The sequence below is a fragment of the Hippoglossus hippoglossus genome, chromosome 8, assembly GCF_009819705.1.
Source record: "Hippoglossus hippoglossus isolate fHipHip1 chromosome 8, fHipHip1.pri, whole genome shotgun sequence".
NCBI lineage: Eukaryota > Metazoa > Chordata > Actinopteri > Pleuronectiformes > Pleuronectidae > Hippoglossus > Hippoglossus hippoglossus.
Window position 1 is genome coordinate 18001675 of NC_047158.1, and position 23741 is coordinate 18025415.

The 23741-nt window shown below is 44.7% G+C and overlaps 1 protein-coding gene across 1 annotated transcript; it reads left to right on the forward strand.

Annotated features, from left to right (window-relative positions):
* The first annotated feature begins 1049 nt into the window (after positions 1-1049).
* On the forward strand, positions 1050-13683 carry LOC117766735 (sphingosine kinase 1). Its single transcript, XM_034594058.1, has 5 exons — positions 1050-1606; positions 8124-8273; positions 11056-11150; positions 11528-11643; positions 12199-13683. Exons 1-5 carry the CDS (start codon positions 1177-1179, stop codon positions 13106-13108), a joined length of 1701 nt encoding a protein of 566 aa, XP_034449949.1. The 5' UTR covers positions 1050-1176; the 3' UTR covers positions 13109-13683.
* Positions 13684-23741: the final 10058 nt, after the last annotated feature.

Genomic DNA, 23741 nt, shown 5'->3' on the forward strand with positions numbered 1-23741 from the left:
TTTTATATATTGAAAATACTAAACAAGTCCAGCAACGAAAAAAAGTTTCAGCGTTTCATTTTGCAGATGTCTTTAGTTCAGTCTTCCATCCGTTGATATGGGGCTTGACTTTTAAATATGTACATCTGTGAATAAAGTGCTTATATAACACAATTAGTTTAATTATTTAAACAATCAAGGTTATTATCCTCCATAAGTTCTCCAGCTTTAACCAGCTTCACATTCAGAGGTGGTGTCCTGACATTTCTGGACTGGAACCAACCAAAGTTCTCCACACTGTCAGAAAACATGTTCCACAGACTCAATGCTCCTCTCACAGAAAGTGAGTGAGTTCTCATTCCCATTCAATATTTTATGTAGGAAATTCTGGGATGGACAAAATGTCATTAGGTAGGATCGGTAAGATAAGTGTCGTTTCCTTATTCTCCCCGATTCATCCTCACTATTTCCTTGAAGAACACATTTTCTTTTCAGCTGATAGTGTTTTGATGATAAGATATTTATAATGAACTTATTAGTGAATTTCTTGCTGCGTAAGTTAATACCTCAGACCGAGAGTGGCCTCATTTCTGAAACCGTATTAGAGTACAGAATAAACTGTTGTATAATTGTCTTGATGGTAATTGTAATAGTCATATTCTTTGACTGGGCACAGGAGATTGTATTTCTCACACTCCTTCAAATGAGACACAGCCCATATTCCTTGTTCCAGCCACTTTTCCAAAAATGTCCTGTAACTTATAATGAATCTGTTTTCATCACTGTTGTTTCAGGTATAAACACACTGGTGGCCATGCAGCAGGTTTCTACCCCCCCTCATATAACTTCTATCCTGACACAAAACATGGAAGGAGTTCTGGCCAGATAATGGATTTATAAATATAATTTCTTGAGATGTTGAAGATGCGCTTGTTTCAGGGGAGGAGGAGAACAAAGTGTCTCCTGGATGGAGGAGAGAGGACAACAGGCTGATCTCCTCCATCACTGCCATTCCCTTTTCACTCACTAGGGAGAGACTGTGAACTAGGAAAGAACTGGGAACACACACACACACACACACACTTACACACACACACACACACACAGCAGGGTCCCACCACAGGCTGTGTCGGATCGGAGTCTCTTCACCGCCTTCCACACACCGGCCTGCGGGACGCGTCGCACTCTCCGCCCGGGATGGAGAGAGACGCCTCGGAACCACCGGAGCCGTCCCGCCAGCGGAACGGGCCGGTGGGCTCGCTGTACGGGGAGTTCACCGACACGCTCAACGACCGGCTCCGGTACTCGGTGAGCCTGACGGAGGGCGCCCTGACCATCCAGCGGATCTCCTCGTCGCCCGGCCGGACCAAGGTGGTTTTTAACTTGACCGACTGCATCGGGTGCCGGGCGTACCGAGGGCCGGACGGCGCGGACGTCGGCGCCTACTTCACCGCCTGTTTCTACCCGTTCAAGCGGCGCTGGATGAGCGCCGGCGTGGCCCGGCAGAGAGTGGAGCAGTGCTTTCGGGTCGCGTTGGTCCAGGACCCGCTCGCCAACCTCCAGGAGGCGGAGAGGTGGGCTGATGCCATCAGGGACGCGTCCGGGCTGCGGGCGCCCCGGAGAGACGGTGAGCAGCCGGCTGGGGTGGTGGGGAGTCCGGGGACATGGGCACCGTGGAGATGGAGAATTTAAATTTGACATAACTTTATTTTAAGAATGTTTATGAAATACCATAAGTCGTCACTTTAGTTTCAGATTTCATATCATTTTCATATTATAGGCTTCTTTACACACAACACACCTTTATTCAAATAAACTGTATGTACCAAAGACAGCAGGATAATGATAAAAAAGTATTCACATATATAGGCTACTTTATATTTAGGCTACACATTAAAACACACACACACAGACTCACAACTCTATTTAACAGACTAAAGGCACATACAGCAGGATATTATATTTATGATTAAAGAAAAACCTTAATACACACACACAACAAACACACCAGGGTCACATTAAGCACAAACCAAAATACAATCTCAGATCTAACTCAACTACTAGACCAGTAGTAGCAACACAACCAAACCAGCACCTGAAAAGAAACCAAGGAAACACAGGGTACAACTGACAAGTGTCTCACATTTCATGAAAAAGAAAATACATAAGAATGTTGGTAACACACACGCTCATGTGTATATGTGCAAAAGGTTTTGCAAAGTTATCGTTTTAAAGGACAATGGAAAGTAGGCTAATCTGTAAGGATAGGCTGACCTGACTCCTGACTTAAGCTCCACATGATTGGACCGTGCCGCACCTTCCTATTGCCAGGAACCGGTTTGGCAGAGAAACTATATAGGCACATTCCATCTGCTGTCAGGGACCTGCTCTACCTGCTCCGAGAGGTGATCTCTACACCGCCCGCAGCAAACTACAGCTCGTTCACTCAAACAGGACCAGGCCACACACTGATAACTTAAATAGGTAGATTTCCATCTGATCCTCTGTCAGCAGAGAGCGTTACCTGCCGCTCGCGCCTCATTATTCCAGTTTAGTTGAATTCCCACTGAGAGTTGGTTGTTGACGGGTGGAGAACTCGTATCAAAACAAAGGCTGTTTTTCATCCTGCTCAGCAGCAGCTTCGTCTAATTAGGTCTCATCACGTCTTGCTCTGTTTAAAAAGTGTCCTCAGGTTCCTTTGTCTTCCAGCCTCATTAGCTCCATCCTGGTATACAGACATTTACACAAGTACTGTATGTGATGTGTCTAATTACCACGATCACTCATTTGGGAGGAAGTGGCGAGTTGCTGACGATGAGACAAAAGTTTGTTTGGGTGTCTCAAATGATATCTGGATGTCATTATCCGCCATGTCGGGTCAGGTAATATCCTCTAGTGCACGGTCCACCTCCAGCTACCAGCAGTTCAAAGGGGAAGCGGATATTTGACTTGGCAGTGACTAATGTGGAATGCTGGTCGCCAGAGATGGAGGCGAGTGTTGAAAGAGGTCGGCCTCCTCCTGGTATGGCAGCCTCCAGGTGGACGCCGCAAACTCAGAGACAGACTGGGCTCTGTGTGGGGACGAATATCCAGCCGCCCTCTGATCCGCGGCCAGCAGGACTCTGGGCTTCGGCCCTGTATGAATGCCGGGCAGGCAGGCAGATGGTAACCTAAGAGGTAACTGGGCAGCCCCCGCCCGGCCCCATCACTGCCCTCTCACTGGACCCATCAAAGAGCCCATGCGCACACACACACACACACACACACACACACACACACACACACACACACACTAATCAACCAGCTCAGCCATCTAACAGTCAGCGAGCTCTCATTTCAGCCCTTCTTTGCCTCTTTTGAACGCAGCGATGATCATATTATTAATTTATAAGCTTGTTTTAGCGTCCCATATCCAGGCCGCAGCCAATAATACAGCATTTAGCAGAATGCATTATGGGTTTTAAATGGGGCGGCACTGCTGCTTTTCTGCCTACGTTGCAGAGGGTGCGTGAAAGTCTGTGTGATTCACTAATCCCTCATACACCCTCGGTTAATTGCATGTCATCTCATCTGGCATTGCAGATGGAAAGGTTGGATTAAAAATGCAAATGCAGTGCGAGATTGGTATTTAGCCATTTAGATATCTGGGTTAGGTGTTGAGTTACTACTGTGATGAACTTTCACTGAAGTCTAAAGTGAACTTGAATTGCACTGAGGAGAGAACAAACCTCCCCAAGGCTGCATTACTTTTCTCAGCTACACATTGGTGGTAGTTACAGGTTTGTAGCCCTATTTGTTACCGCACAGGAAAAAGCCTACACCTCTATGAAACCAGATTTCAATCCACTAGATCCGGGTTTTGATTTGGATCCACATGAAATTGCACACACTCATGGATATGTCTGAATTTATACGCATAATTCTCTGAGAAATCAATGAGAAATATGAACACATCTCCTGCATCCGCACCAAAATTGAATGGGTTCTTCCCTGACCAATACGGAATCCTACCACCAGGTTTCCTGGTAATCCATCCAGTAGTATTTGCATAATCCTGCTAACAAAAAATAAACACGTATAATAATAATGTGTGAAGGGGGAAAGGTGTAGTTTACAATGAGGCTGTAACGACTAATTTAGTTTGTGTTGTAGTCTCACAGGTTTTTTGTTCTCATAGCAGGTTCATTTGACTGAATGAGCTGTAAATAATGAAGTGACTACACTGGGATGACTTCCTGCTCGTGTTAATATTCTGCCAAAGTATTTCCCTGCGCTCAGAAGCTCCACAGTTGCACGTGAAGCCACAAGATGATTTTGACTGGATTTGACGTTTCCGACTTGTGCCTGCCTCTGTTGCTGCTGGCTGTTTCCTTGTCTGTTACTCAAACAGCTGGTGGGAGAGCCGGCTACAGATTGAACATTTATTCGCTCTGGAATCTTGACTTGTCTTTTTTATTCCATTTATGCAGCGATAGCATCGTCTGCCGTCTTGATTTCCCCCCCCCAAAGCTTCTATTCTGACCCAGTGCACCTTCAATAAATTTGCAAATGGAGCCTGAATGCGTCACCAGACGACCTCTCGCCCTGACCAGCATCTCGGTCCCTCTGGAGCCTCTGTCTCCGGCTTCGTGACACGCGGCTACGATGGCCTGTCAGTGCCCTCCTCCCCCCTGTACCCTCCCAGCCTGGTGATGCCTCAGTGGGCAGTGGTGTTTACTCTGCGTACACTTCCTCCACTCCTCTCCAGCAAAACGCTCACCCAACCCTGGAATGCAGCTTGTTTGCAGACACGTCAGACCAGTCTGGATAAAGTGTCAGTTTCACTGAGACGGCTTTCACACAATTGCCCACATATTTGTTTTCGCAGATCCAACCTGTGCCACAGTGTGTGATACCGGAGGCACACCGAATCTTAATTTAGCTTTTTTCCTGCACACTGATGCACTTGTGGCTTTCGAGACGATAACTCTGCTCTGTCAGCTCAGCTACTTGTTAACACTGACACATAGTCACATCCAGTCTGCCTGTCACCACTCTGTCTGTCTGTCTGTGTGTGTGTGTGTGTGTTTGTTCAGTCACTTGCAGCTGTGAAATACACACTCTGCAGTTAAAAAAGTTTGTTTGCCGGTGTGATGGCACATCGAGCTGCAGGTTATGTGACTTCACATCACGGACAGATTTCACATACACCCTCGCACACAGCACAAAGACGACAACCACACACACACATGCAGACAGACAGACACGCCCTTGGAAGGAGCTGTCTTCAGAAACCAGACGTACAGTATCAAATCTTTTTGGTTAAAACTATTTTTTGTTTCTTTCATACAGCATGAAAATTTACTGTCTGTTGTAATTATAATTATATCCTGCTTGTAAAGTATCATGGCAACGCTTGATGCTAAAACATCATTATCTACTTAGAGGAAGAGACAGTCCTGTGCAAAATGAATAATAAACAATAATCAACTGACAAATTAATAACATAGGCCTAATTCTGCAGGCAACAGCTACACTCAGCCAGTTTATTAGGTACACATAGATTATAAACAATAAAATATATTGATTCAGATTTATGATCACTGTGGAAGATGTCGTTGTGGCCCTGTTGCATTTTATTGCATTATGCTGCGATATGTTTCTATTAATATTATAACCGCCTCTCAATCACTTAATAGAGAGATGGTCTCTTGCAGGGCTGTAATATTAAGCTGCGGTTGTTTTGTTTCAGGGAACTTAATCAGCACTTAATCAGCATTTCATATCACCCACACTCTGACATAATAATGAATGGTATTTAAAAATATCTATAAAATATCTAAAGTTACAATATATTTCCAATAGTTACTCGATCTGAGTGAATTCCCACCTTCTAAGTTATTTATTCTTATCAAATGAATAAGTACTGTCCTGCATGACAAGTGATTCAGTGCAGCGTTAGAGAGTAAATCTACACGGGTCTGAATTAGCTGCATAGTGATAAGACTGAACTGCCGTTTCACTTCATTATTCTGTTTGAATAGCTGTATTAATCTGAGACGTGGACAGCACATTTTGAGGTCTGGAACCAGTGGGGTGTAGACAGTGTGACGGTGTCCTGAATTCCAATGTCAGCGTGGCCGGAGGATTTATTCTTTAACGAACAAGAATTTCACCATGTCACCTTGTTAAGGTCAAATATCTGTGGGTCGAGTAAAGCTTTGCCATTCAGCTCAGAACACTTGAGTGTAAATCCCCTGATTTTAAAGCGCTTTCACTGTCAAAAGACACTTTCCGCTCTATTCTGGAAGTGTAGAGAGGCTCTTTTGTGTCTGGAAGCCACATTGTGCTCTATTACAAGCAAAAACAATGGAGACCCTGTGTGGGTGAATGGAGGCAGAGTTGAGCGTGTGCCTGTGTGTTGTTGCCCTCTCACCCCGCTCTTCCTGTTGGGCTCACACCTCTTTCTCTGAGATATTTATGTCCCCGTGCTGGGTCCCGCTGAGCGACAGCATCGGTGCATCGGTGGAAATTAAACCGTAAAAAAGGGAAAAACACTCAGACTGCTCAGACTGCGGTAGACATATGTTAGTGAGTCAACACAACACATCTGTACGAAGACCCTGAAGTCCCAGATGATATATTTTTGCACTATTTCTAACAGCAAATAAGCTTTTGCACATTTGTGTATGTACAAATGTTTTTTGTACATAAACACCCACCTCATTCTGACCTGCCTGCTGCTGTAACAACTGAATTTCCTCGGTGTGTGAAGTTTTATCTTAACTTATCTTTTTTTATCTTGTGTGCACATGTTATTATCTTGTGCTCACAAGATAAATAAGTTGTGCACAAGTTTATACTATTTAGTAAAGACATGACTGGCCGATGCTTTGAAGACAACATTAAGTTGCGTTTATAGCTTTTAAGAGTTTGTTAATTTCCCAAGTTTTATGATAGATAGTTACTTGTTCCCACAAGATGGTAACTAATCTTTTTGGACTTCATTGGCTCCGTACATCTGGCATCTTACTGTATCCCTCTCGCTTTACTCATTATAAGCAGGAGTTGACCATCAATTACATTTTGTGCTCTGAATAGATTTTCCTGCCTGATACCAGCAGCATCGACTGCAACCAAAGTTACCAGATATGTTAGAATTTGATACGGTTTCTGCCCTCAACACCCCAGAGGGAATAGTCTGTTCTTTGTCCTTTCAGATTCACTTGATATGATCTCTGATGAGTCTGTGGCTGCTTTAAAGGTCGAGGGCATCTGCTGCAAAATCCAACTCCAGAGGGAGGAAGCTTTTCTCCGAATTTGACTTTACTTAAAATCCCCTTTTTAATGTTAGCCAGCAAGTGCAACACAGTTGAGAAGTTAAACCTCATCCTCACACAAAGATATGAACAAAAGAAGAATGACGTCATTCCTATCAGAGAATAATAAATGATTTTTCCATCTGTATAAGCTTTTGTCCGTGTCTATAATCCTGCAGAGACGCTGTTTTCTGACTGCGTCTTTCTCACATTGGGGGATGACTTGAAGATTGTCTTTGTAGCCATATTATTTATGGGGATATATTGACTTGGTTGTTCCCCCTGTTTGACTTTTTGCTAAACTAAGCTACCGGCTCATCATATTTACTGTTTAAACATGAGCTGTTTGCTAGCTGTTCCAGTGTTTTTGCTAAACTAATCTACCGGCTAATTGCTGTTGCATTATATGTTTAATCATGATGTGGTATGCTAGTTGGAAGTAAACAAACATAAAAATGACCTTAAGCCAGGTGCTGAATCCCAACCAGGCCCAGATGAAGTACAGTCACTCCACGAATCCAACACGAGCAACAGGACAATCTCCTCATGGGCGTGAATACAGTGTCAGAGAGCTGCTATTAATAATCAGCGAGATCCCACCAGAGCAGCATCTTCTCTGTGGGAGGAAACCAGCACGTCACATTGACATGAAGCATCGTCAGTCTGAATGCTGTCACAGCCGCTGACTCTACTCCTTCACGCTCTTTTTTTTATCACGGTGCATTTCTGTGCCGCAGAGACCCAGAGGGACGACACTGTCCTTATACATTCTCTGAATTATTTGGTCGTGCGTGAGAAGACCTGTTCTCACTTCATCTCCATGCGCTCCCTCTCTGTCTGTCTCAGGTGTGACGTACATGGAGGTGCGGCGGCCCTGCAGAGTCATGGTACTCGTGAACCCTCACTGCGGGCGCGGCCAGGCTCTGCAGCTCTTCACTGGCCACGTGGAGGGGATGCTCACGGAGGCCGCGGTGCCCTACACACTCATCATCACAGGTTCGTAACAGTTGTACGCATGCACACCTCTGTTTGTCTTCTCAAGGTCACCCTGACATGGAACAGCGAGGACGGGGATTACACTTTCATACCAATCATGGTACGATGATGGATGGACAGGACACTATATGGGCCTCTGAGCACAGACATGCAAAGGCCGCCCACCATCCGACATAGGAGCAACACCCTCATACTGAGAGAGAGAGGCAAAATGGTTATAGTTTGGAGATTAACACACACAAAGGATTATAGTCATTCTGTATATCTGTGTAGTCATTTGATTGACTGTGCAACAGGGAATATTACATTTCCATTCATACAGACGGCCCATCTCTCTCTCTCTCTCTCTCACATACACACACACACTCTCTCTCTCTCTCTCTCTTAATATGGCATAACCACAGTATGAGGTCTTTTTTTTCAAATCTTTGTTGCACAAACAAACTTTCATCTCTGCAGGAATTGAGCTGTCTAGTTATTATGCATCATTTGTGAAAACGCAGCATGAGCGCACACACACACACACACACACACACACACACACACACACACACACACGCACACACACACACACACACAGAGTGTACAGTACTCAAGCACATGCACACTCTCAGAGCCATGAATAAGTCTAAGAAGAACATCATTATTATTATTTTGGTTATGATACAAGGTGTACTGGGTTTGTATTTTGGGGGTTATATTTCGATTATTTGTTATTTATTGTTTATATGTGATCATATTCATTTGGCAGGAAGTAGGTCACATAGGATATGGGCGGGGGTTAGAGTTTATATCAGCACGTATTCACCTTTGGCGTTGGTTGGAGAGAGGGGGAGTGGGGACGCCATCTTTTTTCGTTTGATCACAGTGATTTGTTAAATCTATGAGTTTGTGCACGTTACAATAAGTAGATCATTGTTTTTTTCAGTGATTTCTGAATCAGCGAGTCATTCAAACTATTCAGGCCCGACCTCAGCCTCTCAGCGACTCGTTTGTTTTTGTGAAGTCGCTACACACACTGATTTAAATTGTCACATTAGTCAGCCCAGCTGCTCCAGATTCTGTAACAGTGGGCGACGGCTCGACCGTGACCTTAACCAATGTCCTGTGTTACTTACTAATGTCACAGGCTCTGAACTTCAAGTGATCTCTAAATACCAAGAGGCTGCTGGGGAACAGTGAGACACGTTAATGTCAACTGTTCAGCGCAAAGAGCATCACTGACCCTTGGAGGTTTACCAGGCAAAAATAGTAACCTGTGTCCTCTGGCTACAGCTCGATAATACGCCAGCTGAATCTTTGATACACGGCTCAAAGAGAGATGGAGAATGACAGCAAAAGGCAAGTTGGGAAACAGAGAGAAAACTGTGTTTGTTTATCTGTGAAAGAGTTCTGATGCTCGGTCTCTTTGTGCGGACTCCTGGGACTTAGAGGAGAGGCAGCAGCTGGATGGTGATGAAAAAAGACAGAGTAATTACTGATGTCGACCCAGGCTGGAGAAGAATAGAGCCGAGGAGATGGGAGGGAGGGAGGAGACGTGTCGCTGAGGGCTTTCAGTGGTCCGACATGGTAGCCAGGCAAATGTGACTATGAGTGGATTAGCTGGCACAACCTTTGCCAGGGGCAGCGCTCCGTGACGAATATATCACATAGCCTTTGCCCAAGGAAGGACAAGCACCCACGGAGGCACCTCTTGTGTCAGCATGTACCTTTTACATAGTGTATGAAGCATCCAGTGTATCAAGCTTTATCTTCACCCTGGTTGACTTCAGGCAGCGGCAGCAGAGAGTGGCCTGGGGAGGAAGAAGAAGTGAAAGAAGTGGAGTTTAGCCATGATATTTTCAAGTGTGTATTTACAGAGACAACATCTGTGCGGCCCGTGGAAGAAGTCACCACTGCCTTCAGGTTCAGGTTCAAGATCCTGTTTGTAATACATAATAATAAGGAAGTGCCTGGGAAGTAAAGCATCAGCCTGGCGGGCTCAAAGTGCTGAGTCAGCTGTTCCGTGCCGTTACTCCCTCTGCTACTGTCTGTCAACACAGGACTGCATCACCGCCTCCAGCCTGCCCGGCTCTCTGCAAACAAACAGCAGCCTCATGGGGAGCACGGCTGGGAGAGGGGGAAGGAAAAGGGGGGGGGATATTTGTTTTTATTCCAGTTGATCAATACCTTGGCTGAAGTGGAAACATATTTCCTCGGCGATGGCAGTGCATCAATACTCAGTAACTTCCTCACTGTCTGTCTGCCTGCTCCTCTCCCCCTCTCCCTCCCCCTCTCCCTCTCTCGCTCTAAAGCTGTTTCATCCACGCACACACCACCACACTGGGGAGTCTCAGCTGGCAGAATTGTAGACTTTAATGCTGGTGGGATGAGCCCGCCGAGACCCCCTGCGGAGGGACCCTCTCAAAGACAACGCCAATAAAACTAGGCTGAACAAACAGCGCAGTCCTCTGCCTGCCAGCGCATTAACCGACACTTGCTCACACACATGCGGACATTTGTCGGTCACAGATGTTTGCAGGCCAGCTAAGCTGCCTCGGAGCTGTTGAGTAGCCGCTGGATGGGTTAATGTGATATGTCTGTCCCGATAAGGGGAAATTGAATCTCTTTTCTGCCTAATCTCCCTGATCCCACCCCAGAGGCTGGCGAGGATGGGAGTGTGTGTGTCTCTTTCTCTGCCCTTGGCCTAATTTTTACTTTGTGATTCTTTTCTCCTACACTCTGCCACGTTTTCTGCTTTTGTCTTGTTTATTTGCTCTCCCTCATCTCTTGTGTCCCTCAGAGCACCAGAACCATGCACGGGAGCTGGTGAGGAAGGCGGACCTGTCCCAGTGGGATGCCCTGGTCATCATGTCTGGAGATGGACTGCTGTTTGAGGTGCTTTGCCTCTACCTGACCTGTTTCTGTTTCTCATAGTCATACAATTCTAAACCAAGCACAGATGGAAATGATATAACCCTCACACCCCTGTTTCTATTGTTAGCGCTCCTCACAAGAGGATTGTAAAAAATTAATTTGAATTTACACACTACAAACAGCTCTGTTGCTGTGATGCATCTCAAATCTAGCTCCTAAAAAGCCATTGTGTGGATTCTGCTCATTAATACATAAATCCTTAGCCAGGGTGGATTCATGTTCCTCTGCATACTTGACACAGAACAGCTGTAGAGCTACATCCTGTCACAACTTTTGATCTTCTTTCCATTGAGGACCCTGCTCTGTTTCTCTTTTTCTCATTGTTCTTGTTCATTCAGGTGATAAATGGTCTGATGGAACGAGAGGACTGGCAAGAGGCCATCCAGACCCCTCTGGGTATTCTACCAGGTGGCTCAGGCAACGCCCTGGCGGCCTCCGTCCACCACTACTCACAGTGAGTCCGTCCATTAATGAGTCATTTAAATGCATGGACTAAAGAGTGCAAAAGAAGAGCAAGGAACAACCCTCCTCGTCCTGAAAAAGAACGATTTACCTCCTCTCTGTGTAATTATGCCGAAGGCTGACTGGGCACATCATTCCTCAGGAGGGAGGAGAGACAGTGGAGCGAACTGGAACTGCTTGGCTGTGCAGCAGGAGGTCATTTTAGGTTGATAACTCTCAAAGGAGTGATGTAATGGGTTTAGAAAATCACACATTAAGAGTGATTAAAGTGCAGCGGTGGAACCAGTCAACCCAACACATATCCAGCATATTATCTCCATCTGCTGGGTGGTTGATGGCACAGCAGCAAAGAAACAAATGTAGTAGTCACCCCTGTGTCTGTGAACTTTCAGAGTTTTATTATTACCCTGGTCATGAGTCCCAGTGCCCTCTGTTAGCTTAACAAAGTAAATTGGTGAAAATCTCACAAAAGCCCTATCTCTCCATTTATGTTCCTGTTTACAATACACAGCTATATTTATTCTGACTCTAGTTTTCGATCCCTCAGGTCGCCTCCAGCTTGGAACGAAGAACTACTATTGAGCTGTGGCTTCATGTTGTGCAAAGGTCTGGTCGGCTCCTTAGACCTGGTGTCGATCCACTTGGCCTCTCGCCAGCGCCTCTTCTCCTTTCTCTCCCTGGCCTGGGGCTTCGTGGCAGATGTTGACATCGAGAGCGAGAAGTACCGCCATGTTGGAGCCATCCGCTTCCTGATGGGCACACTGGTGCGTCTGGCCTCCCTCAGAGTCTATCAGGGCAAGTTGGCGTATCTGCCCGTTAAGGAGGCGCCAGCACTTCCAAAAGGGAGCATAAAGGCGAGCCACCCTCCCTCCACACCTCAGCACCCCTCGCTCTGCTCCTCCCTTCCCTGTCGGCTCATCCCCAACCCCTCTCCAAATCAGAACGCTCATCACAACCACAACACCACAAACTGCAACCACAACACCATCTCCAACTCCCCCAATAATGCTATCACCTCCAAGAGAACTGAGATGAAGAGTGATGGCAAGACCGTGGTACTGGTGGACTCTCTTCTTCCTGGTCTGGAGCAGCCGGTCCCAGAGAGCTGGACAGTGGTCAAGGAGGAGGACTTTGTCTTGGTACTGGCTATTTACCAGTCCCACCTCGCTGAGGACCTGTGGACAGCCCCTGGTGCGATGGCCGATGACGGGCTGATTCATCTGTTCTACGTGACGGCAGGAATCTCACGTCCCGCCCTGCTGCGCCTTTTCCTCGCCATGGAGAAGGGCGCCCACTTGGCGTGCGGCTGCCCCCACCTGGTGTATGAGAAGGTGAAGGCCCTGCGGCTGGAGCCCATCACTCCGCAGGGCGTGATCACTGTGGATGGAGAGATGGTGGAGTACGGGCCTGTTCAGGCTCAAATCCACCCAGGACTGGCCAGACTCATATGTGGATGAAACTGGATTATCTTAATCTTTCTTCTGGGTGTAGAGCTTTTTCTAGTTTGGGCCTTTTTATATTCAGTGCTGATTCCTTTCCGTATGCTGTGTTTTCAGAAGTGCCAAAGACATTTGAACAGCCTCTGGAAATTCCTCTATTTTTCTATTGAAGCAACTTGTGCTCGCCATGTTAGATTCAGGGTTCAAGCCATGGATGGTGGTTCTTGCTGCTGGCTGGTACCAGTTTAGAGAAAGAGAGAGGGACTGTGTGTGTGTGTGCGCGTGTGTGCGCACGAGAGAGATCTTTACGTTTGTGTGTGAACCGTAGTGTGTGTACTGCATTGTTCATGCTGCTGTCCAACCTCATAAGCATGCCACACATGAAGTGTAGCACATTTTCCTGTCCTGGGATGCTCCTGGAGAAACCACGCCCCCTGTCCCACTGTACTACACCAGGCCGCCAATCTCCCTCCTGGGCTCTAACAGCATCACCTCCCCCTAAGCTTGGTAAAGAGGAGCTTTCTTTCTGAGGAGATATAAATCCCCGGGGGATTTAATGTTGACATATCTTTAATCTTTGCATAGTATTTATTAAAAAAAAGCAACAACAAAAAAACACAATAGCAGATCTAGTCAAAGTAAGAATTAGCACCCGATTCATTCTGCGTGTACAAACTTCCTCCAGCTTCTAATGCATGAAGTGCTGTGGAGGCAGACGGAGACCCGGCCAGCCGAGCTTACACCTCCACCAACGCCCGATCCATTTCCTGCCGTGTCGGCTCTCTTGCCCTGGTTGATCTGCAACCATCATCAAACTGTAGGAACTGCCTGCACTCGCACACAAACACACACTCACCTTCTTATCCACCATCCCCCCCTCCTCTTATGCACAGATCCTCACACACACACACATACACTCATTCCCTTACATCTCTGCAGCACTTAGTTAGGGGGGAGGGGTCTGGTCTGCCTGTGTGCAGATGATCCCCTCTCCTCCTCCTGAGATTGTACTCTCCCTCAGTTAATGAGCTATCAGCACCTAATGTGTCCTTAATATTAAGCTATAAATCTGCTGATGAGAGTTGGAGAAGTGTTTAGTTTGTCTTCATACGAAAGCTTTAAAGTGAGTTTCAAAGAAGTGTAGAGAGCGGGGGGTTCCACACCTGCCTTGCATATTGAGGGGCGTGACATCGATGTGAGCTGGAGGGAGTCAAGCGTTCTCCATCGCCGTGTGGCCTTCTCGCTGGCGGTTGATGGTGCAGTGATGAGCATTAGTGCACTGGAGCAGAGGAGAGTGCAAATGTTAGAATTATCATCCGTGGCCCCCTCCAATTTCTCCCTCACACACACACGCACACACTCACACACTCACACACACACACACACACACACACACACACACACACACAACAGTTTATTACAGGCCGCACCAGGACTGTTACACCCGCAAGTGATGCATAAGCTGAAAATCATCACCTTTTAGAGAGTGGGCCGTCTTCCCTCATCTTAAAAAACAGATCATATTCATTGAGCTGAATTTCACTCAGTAGAGCACATACCTCCACCAAGGCCCACCAGTCCCCTTGAATTAAAACTAACCTTAAAACCAAGGTCACATTACTCAGCTACACATCGGTGCTACTTCCAGGTTTTATTTGTTACCACACAGCGGGTAAAAATAGCCTCCACCACCAATGAAACCCGTCAGAAGTCGGATTTTTTGGGGACCTGCACCAATATTGCACGGATTAATACCAAGCCCCTAAATATCTCTGAATTTACAAAAATGTTTAGAAATACTCGCAAAGTTAAAGAAAATGAAAAGAAAGAAATTCTGTATCTGCCCCCTGATCCAGATCTACACCAAAATATAACAGTCGATATTCTGATGAAAACATAACATTCTGGGTGGAGGTAATTATAAAAATGAATGTCAACAGGGTGAAGGAGATCAAATTGTCATATTGTCTGAATGCTGATGCATCGTTTAAAAACTCAATCACCTCTAATGCTGAAAGTGAAAAGCAGAACATCGACAGGCTGATGGGTTTCAGAGAAACACTGATCATCAGCTTTCCATTACTATCAAGTCAATTCAATGACGGACTGTTTTCCTGTTGTGTTTCCTGAAGCTCGCGAGGGAATCATGACTGATTGGCTTCCACTGAAAGAAGCATAGCATTTATATTTATACATATATATAGTTTCTTTAGGGTCTGTGTTAAAATGATTGGGGCTATGATTGGGGGCTGAACCTTGTGCTCCACTTTGAACCCTCCCTTTGATTTCTGTTTGGTTAAATGGAGACAGTGTTCGGGTTGGGCAATCAAAACTCAAATGTTTCCAACAATAAAAGAATAAAACATGACTGAAATATATATTTTAGGACTTCATGTGCAAGACAGTTGTGCATGAATAATACAAGATCTGCACTGCCGGGCTGTTTTCTTTATGCACATTGGAAGAAACGCAGGTTACACATCTGGACGATCAGACCCAGATGTGTCAACCGAGTAGAGAAGAGACGTCCGCTCTAATTATCAGGTTCAAAAGAGACGGAGCAGAAACAACAATTCGTCTCCTGCTCTTCAGACTGTTGCAAGCCACAATTAGCTATCGCAGCTAACCAGTAGTAGACTGCAAATAAAGATGGAGGACAAGTCAGCTCCCAAAAGTGAAGCCAAAGCATTTTGAGATCCACCTGGTGGCTGGGTGCAGTATAGGTCATAAACCCCAACTTCCTCCATGTTCCTATTTGGGATATTTTAGCTTCTGGCTGGTGGGAGGAGGTGGAGACGCGTCGTCCATCTTTGTACACGGTCTCTGGTTGACCTAAAGAAAACCCTGATACCAAAAGACAATCCTCCACATTTGCACGATTGTGACTTGTGGCGTACAGCAAAGTCCTCTTCAGTGCAACAATAGGTTTTCTTTGATTGCAAATTACAACATTTTACAGTAAATGTCACTAGAGGAGCAATTACAGAATCATAAATCGGGAGGAGAAAAAGTTAAAACCCTCTTTTTAGAAAACTCTTCCCACGAGTTTTGATTCCGTCCCTTAACAAACTGTGACGTACTTGAAGTTGACCCGAGTCTACATCTGTACAAATGTCGGTTATCATTTTCACCGCAGTGCCGTTTATTGCCGATTACTAGATTTTTTTTTACATCCCGGTTCTGTCATTTACATACATACTGTACGGTTGTCATGGCGATGACTTGACGTGCAACACGCTGTACCTCTAACCATTACTGTGTCCTCAGTGGAGTTAACCAGGTGCGTCCAGTGCATTATCATGTCCTGCGGGATGCACTCATGCCCACGTGCACTGTTAAACGTATAAAGCACATGTCATGGGGTTGGTTGGGAGGGGGGGGGGGGGGAGTTATGCAAATGCCCTGTCATGGTTGCAGGATAATCTGGAGTGAGGGCTCCCTCTGCTGGACCGCTCACTGTACAATGTGGAATCTGTATGAGTAACAGTGTATCCTCCACAAACAGCCTCATCTTTCCTGCTTTTCATACGAGCGCATTGTAATTGATTACAAGAGGAATTGACTTACACAGCTGCAAAGTATAATTCATGTCAATGTTAGTGTAGGAAACACTACTGTTGAGTTAATGGTACGATACTGTTAAATTGTTGTATTCCAATGGCTGCTTTAATGTAACCCCCCCCTTTTTTAAACAAGTTGTGTTAAAGACTACGAACGAAAACAAAACCGACGACGTTCTCAGGCTCCTCTGAGAATCTGAATCAGTTATTCTCTCTGTACCATGTACACTGTAAAATCTCTGTAATCCACCTGATGTAATACTAGGATCTGCAGACAGGTGATGAGTGTCATTGTTTTCCATTGTGTTGTTATGTGGTGATATAAAGCGGCATACAGTCGATCGGGGGGCTTCATGTAGTATCGCTGAATGTGTTGTACCCTCCGCGTTAGTGACAAAACAAATACTGTTAATCGTCTTCTCGGCGTTTTTCACTTTGCAGTAAATTGAATAAGGGAAAGTAGCTTCTCTAGAAAGTGCCTTAGCCAGTACCCAAGATAGCAGATAGGTGGCGCACTGCAAAATAATAAAAACAGAAACACATAGATCTGCACAGGGTACGATACAGACACTGTTCTCTATTTTATAGGTTCTGTAGATCTGTGAAGTTCCATGAAGAGAGTGACCTGGATTTAAAGGTTTAACGCTCATATACGGTTGTTACTATACTCATTGGACTGGATGTTGATCACCAGGTATTAAGCATCTCATTTTATTTTATTGTAATGCCTCCTTTTTTAAAGCCCAATAAATGAATTCATATAGAAAACATGTTTGTCCTTCTCTGTGTGACCGAGTCATTTAATAGGTAGTGAATGTGGGTTGATCAGATTCGAAAAGTGATTTTTATCTTCTTACGTACGCACAAGAAAATGACTTGTGTGCACAGGATGGAAAAACAAAATTGCTTTACTGTCAGTTACTATTGACGACAGTGTGTGATAGAAAAAGTGCTGCATAAGAGGAACTGTATTAAAGTGTGCGTGGATATACTTTAAAACACTTTGAGTGATCAATAAGACTGGAAAAGTGAGGTATATGGTAAATTAGTGTCATGGACAAGTATGAATCACATGAGGTTACAATAAGGAGGAAATTACTACAGGTTGCCTTTAAAATTAAGTATATTTGACATGAAATAAATAAATGAACAAATAGTTCTTATTAATATATGAATGGCATATATTTGGAAACATTCTGCATGCAGACTGGGGGAGACTGGCATCGAACCGACAACCCTCTGGTTAGTGTATATATATATATATATATATATATATAGTGACCCATACCTTTTAACCTTAACATAGACTGCAACCTGGATTCATTAGATTATCATAGTGCACTTCTCCTGTTCCTCCACTAGATAGAGACAGAGGCTGTGTCTCAAATCAAATCTACTTTATTGTCCCCATGGGGAGATTTGTCTTGGGCCAATGTGCTACAGCCACAAACAACGAGCCTCCTTCAGCCTCATATTGGACCACAGAGGGGAATCAGGTTAAACAAAAACCCAATGTTCTATAGAGGTATAGGAGTTATTCTAGGGTTTTTATTACACACCATTAGTTTAACACATTAAACTCATGGTGCACTGGTAACTGCATATTACTGGTGTCAGAGGTCATGAAGGTTGATGGCCAGGAGATGGCATTATAGTCTAAGTAGTAATGGTTTGTTGTGTGCTGGGAGAATAGGGGCTTTATTTGAGTGTGTGTGTGTGTGTGTGTGTGTGTGTGCCCGTGCATGTGTGTGTGTGAGTGAGTGCTCTAGCGGCCCTGAGCAGTTGTAATAAAGGCTGCAGACGTACTGTTCCACAGGAAGCCACAGATCACTGCTGTGTGTCCCGTCCTCACCTCGGATGTGTCACACTCTGCGCTCGTCGTCTGACGGCCACAGAACATGAGTCACGCCGAAGGTCACCTCTAAGCTGCCACTTTTATTATCAATTACAATAAGGAATCTCAAGTCATCTTTGACCTTTGCCGTCCTGTGCTCACCAGCGGCTGCCGTCTGTGGCACGTTCGGTCCCTGCGATGACAGCAGAGCCTATATTCACAACAGACAGGGGCTGAATATTTAGGTGACTAATCCATCGGGGGAAGTCATACATCACAGTGCAAACTACTGTCACAACAATGCTGCTGTGTCATTAATTTTCGTCCTGACAACGAGGTTCTAACATCCTCCGAGCTGCGGCGGCTGTGCTCTGCATGAGTGAGAGGATGAAAAGTGCAGAATAGTTGAACTCCAGCAGGCGAGAAGCTTCTGGACGAGGACTTGTAAAAAGACACACAGCTCAGACCCTGACGGGGTAATCAGTGACCTTATGAGCCACTTCAGATATACTGTTATTGTCATCTTGCGGTATGGAACAGTAAAACCCATTTTTATTACTCTTTTGAGCCTCCGTGGAAAAAACCCTCCAACCTATAAAGAGGTCTTCTCCGGTAATTCTCATGAATCTTAGTCATATGCTGAGGAATCCATGTTGAGGACGTTGACTTTAGCCTCATTTATTTAATGAGTAGGAACGTTTTATTTTCTTGGAACCGCTTGTTACATATCCAATCACTGCTATAAAATAAGACAAGTTGTCTCCTGTGCGTCTCTGCAGGGGTTGAATACCTCGATGGAGGGATTGATAATAATTATGAAGGGAGGGGATCTAAAGCAGAAACTTACCTAGATGGAAAAATTCATGCACACATGCGTACACCAGTGCATTCACACAGCAGTCAGGGACAATTTGGGGTTCAGTATCTTGCCCAAGGACACTTCAGAATGCAGACTGGAGGAGCCGGAATCAAACCTGCAACCTTCTGATAAGTGGACGACCCTGGTTGCTGCAAATTGTTGTAAATCATCTTTGTTTTGCAGAAATTACACTGAATTCAAGTGTCTACATAGTGAAGCTGAGCTGAGGAGCTTTCGTGAAATTAATAGTTTTTCTCTTGGCAAACAGAACATAGAGAACAGAGTCTCTCTCTCTCTCTCTCTCTCTCTGTTCAGGTCTTTAATTTTGTTCCTTCCCTCCTCTCTTCTCTTTCCTAACCTTTTCTGGCAGGATTAATTAAATGCCACTCCAACAATCTGTTGCATGCCAGAGCAAGGAGTGGACCTTGTGTGTGCGTGTGTGTGTTTGTTTGTGTGGGAGTGAGAGACCTCTCTTCTTCTTTTCTCCTACCTGCTGCTCTGCCCCAACAGATCTGAATCTCTCCCTCCTCCCTGGTTGGCAGCCGGCACATCTTGTGTATAGCTGCCGAGGTTGAAATATCATCTTACAACACCACCGCTTTTCAATAACACAAAACAACAAAGGCAATCCCGAGTGCCTATCTGAATGTGCCAGGTAGCCCCGAGCTAACCTGCAGACGTCAGAGCGGGTCGACTCTCCATCGTCTCAGAGCAGGCGTGGCTCGCTGCACAAAGTGGCGGCTTGACATTATCTATCCGAGGGCTGTCGTGTCAGTCTCCCTGTGGCTGGAAGGCTCCCTATAGTGGAATTGTTCTGTAAAAAAACAAAGGTTGGGTTGCACCAATAATTAATCAATGTAATAAATCATTTTTTCTCTTGTACACTTTGTTATTGCAACAAATTCCCAACTCATCTTACAAAGCCTGGTATCCACTTTCAAAACAGAAGCCTAAGTGGAAAGTGAGAGTTCCTCGAAGGCGTAAAAGAAACAGAGCTTTACTATTATTACCTTTTTATAATCCTATTCAGACACATCTGTCATTTTATCAAAGTCATTGCGTCATTTTTCTTTCCGCCTCAAAAAGGAAATGAAGTTTATTTTGTCTTCTTTTCTTCAGGGCTATTCGGTAAACTAATATAATAAAGCAAGTAATGCTACTTATTTAACACCAGCATTTTAGCATCGTGAGCATGTTGCAGATACTAACTTATTTGGATTCAATTCAGAGGGCGGATCCTGGAATCACTTTTTCACTTTCTTTAACATAGCGAGACAGGGCGTTAGCCTCAGTGGAGGTTAGCGTGCTCACCGAGTGCCCGGCTACTTACCGCCGCCAAGGAGGTTACGTTTTTAGAACCCATTTTGGTTTGGATCCGGATCAGGAGGTCGATCCAGGATTTTTTTTCACTTTCTTTAACGTTGCAATTAAGGGCATTTTTCAACATGTGGGACTTCAGGGCTGATATCGACGAGTGTGTGCACTTCGGTGTGGCTGGATTAAATGTCTTCTCTCCGAGCGCCCTTCAACTTTCCTCTGAATTCACTCAGCAGAGTTTGCGATTCATTTGTGCCAGACTCTGAATGTAAACCTCCAGACGGTGGAATTAATAAACTCAAAAATGTTCTTTTAGGAAGTAAATACGAACTAACATTAAAACTCCCAGTTTTAATATTTTGCTCCTTAATCACAAGTTTAATGGAATCTCTACCTTCCATAAAATAGCACTAAAACAAATGATCACGCATTAAACAAGACATTAACAACCAAAGTTGGCACAAAGCTCGAGCCTCTAAACAAGTTGATGCACCTGACTGCTCGTGAAATATGTTCACCACCTCTCACACCCTCCCCCCTGGATCCATACGCATTATTCACTTGGGTGAGGTGCAGCTTTAAAATCATTTTATTACCTCTGCTAAGGAGGTTATGTGTTTGTCTGCGTCTCTTTCTTTGTTTGTCTGTCTGTTAGTAAGTTAGTTAGTAAGATTACGCAAAGAACGACTGGAAGGGTCAACACGAAACTTGGTAGAAGGATGTGATAAAGTCAGGGAAGAACACAATACATTTGAACTGATATTAGTGGGTGTGGTGAATTTGGTGCAGATCCAAAGACAAATCAGGGTGTAGTGAATTTAAATGTGGCTGCATGAGGGGGGTGTTGGGCCTTGGCTGAGGTTACTCTCCTCTGAATGCCATAGACTATAGGGGGAACTGTGTCTTAGTCTCTACTCCCCCTCTAAGCCTACTGGACACTCTGTCAGCTGGTATTATAAACTGTGTGGCCTCCAGAGCACACGAGAGAGGCTACGTGAGAGACTCGTGTTTGCGTGAGCTCTGTGCAGTCAGCATCTGAATGCACGGCGCCTCGTGCACTTTGTTTCCCGAGGAAATCCGACGAGCTGCAGCCAGGTGATAAAACTATTGTACATCTATATAGCCGTGTAACAGGACGAGCCCTGCAGCGCCTGCAAGCTGCCACTACACATTTTAGTGTCTTGGTTTTCCAGTTCTGATGCCGCTTCAGTGGCCTCATTCTCGCAGCATTCAATTTTCCTCCCTCCCACCTTAATATACCTGTTTGGTTTGAGCAATTTACTAAAACAATTTACATTATTTTTAAATCTGTATGTGTATCTTTATGTGTACACGTCTTTATGTGTGTATATTTACAGCAAAACTGACACAAAAGAAACATTTGACATGGTATTTTGTAACATTTTCTAAAAACTACAGCACCCAGATGTTTTAGAAAATGCCTTTTAAGATTAAAACGTTTAGTAGAAACCAGTGGAAATACCAGAAATAAAGATCAGCTTTACCAAACCAATCCGCTGTGTTTACTCAAATAATCATTTAAAGTGTAAAACTAGCTCACAAGGACTTATTGAGCTGACTCAGCGAGCCAGGCCACACTGTGCCGGTGTATCTGACAGACGCCTGTGTCTCCTCCCGTCTATCTCTGTCTCTCCAGCATTATCTGCATCTTGCTTTGTTCAGTTTCTCTGCATCTCACTTCAGATAAGGAGGGATAGTTGGTCTCTCTGTTTCTCCATCTCTCTGCATCTCAATCACTGCTCCCAACTCCCCCACATCCTCCCAGTGATATGAGTGTGTGTCTGACTCATTCTAAATCTGGATGTGTGACCCAGAAAACCACCCATAAAGCATATTTCATCTCACGTCTATATGACTATGATATTTTGTTCGGAATACAGTTCTACCACAGCGTCTGACACTTTGGTTTCTCATCTCCAGGAAAAGTCGACAAATTTATATCAACCCTTCACTTCTTTGTCAACACGCTCCACAAAAAATTTTTCTTTGTATCCAAAATATTAATTCAAGATATCGTTTTTCAGGGCTATTTTATTTCTCAGAACTCTTTTATAGTTGCCAAGATGTATTAAAACAGATATAATTCACCATTGTTGCAGCATTTTGAGGTGTTAAATTATCTTGTCTGGTTCGAATATGCAGACAAAAGGAATTAGGAGTCTGTGAAAGTGGGTGTGTGTTAGCGCGTTTTCACAACTTCCTACCTGACAATCAAGACATCTCTCCGTCCATTTCCTCCTCCGCAACACGTGTCACCTCACTCGTCACTGATTTCACAGCACAGAATGACAACTTTAAACTTCAAACGTTAAATGTTATATTTCTGTGAAAATCGATAATAAACCATTACACCTCTCCCTCACAGTTCAGCCTGATATTTTTTTAGATCATTCTGAGTGAACTGTTTACTACGGGGAATTTGATGACTCACAACCGTGTCTGACGTAGATGATATTTGCAGAACGGGATGTGAAAGATGACTGGAGATTACAGATAGTGCCTCTTCTCGTCTTCTGCTTTGAGGTTTGCACGACAACAGGGAGAGAGATAAATTAGTGCAATGAATCAAAAGAGAAACAGAGAGAACATAGTACACAAGCAGCTGCAAGGACAGATTAACAGAATCACTACAGTCAATGGCTAAGAAAATACACAACTATTCAGCTAGTGCACAGATCGATCGTCTATCTCCCATAACAACATCTTCATCTTTTCTCACGCGATGGTTTCAACTGCCTGACAACACAATTTTAGTTTATTTGTTTCTTGTCCTCGGAGGAAACTCAAGGGTCTTTACCACAATCTGCAGGACGTCTGAACCTAGGGCACCAACCCCGTCCTGTTCACTGTGACCCTGAAGTTTTGTTTCGGCCACAGACACTGGGACTTTGTCTTCCGGGCAAAAGAAGCATTTTGAATGTAAATGGGATTTTTGTGTAAACAAAGAATAAATCAACGACCCGACTCCTTGAGTGTTTCGATGTACAGAACAAAATGGAAAAACTACAAAACAGCCTAAATAAAAGGTCGGAGACGTAAAAGAAAATCAATAAGACAACA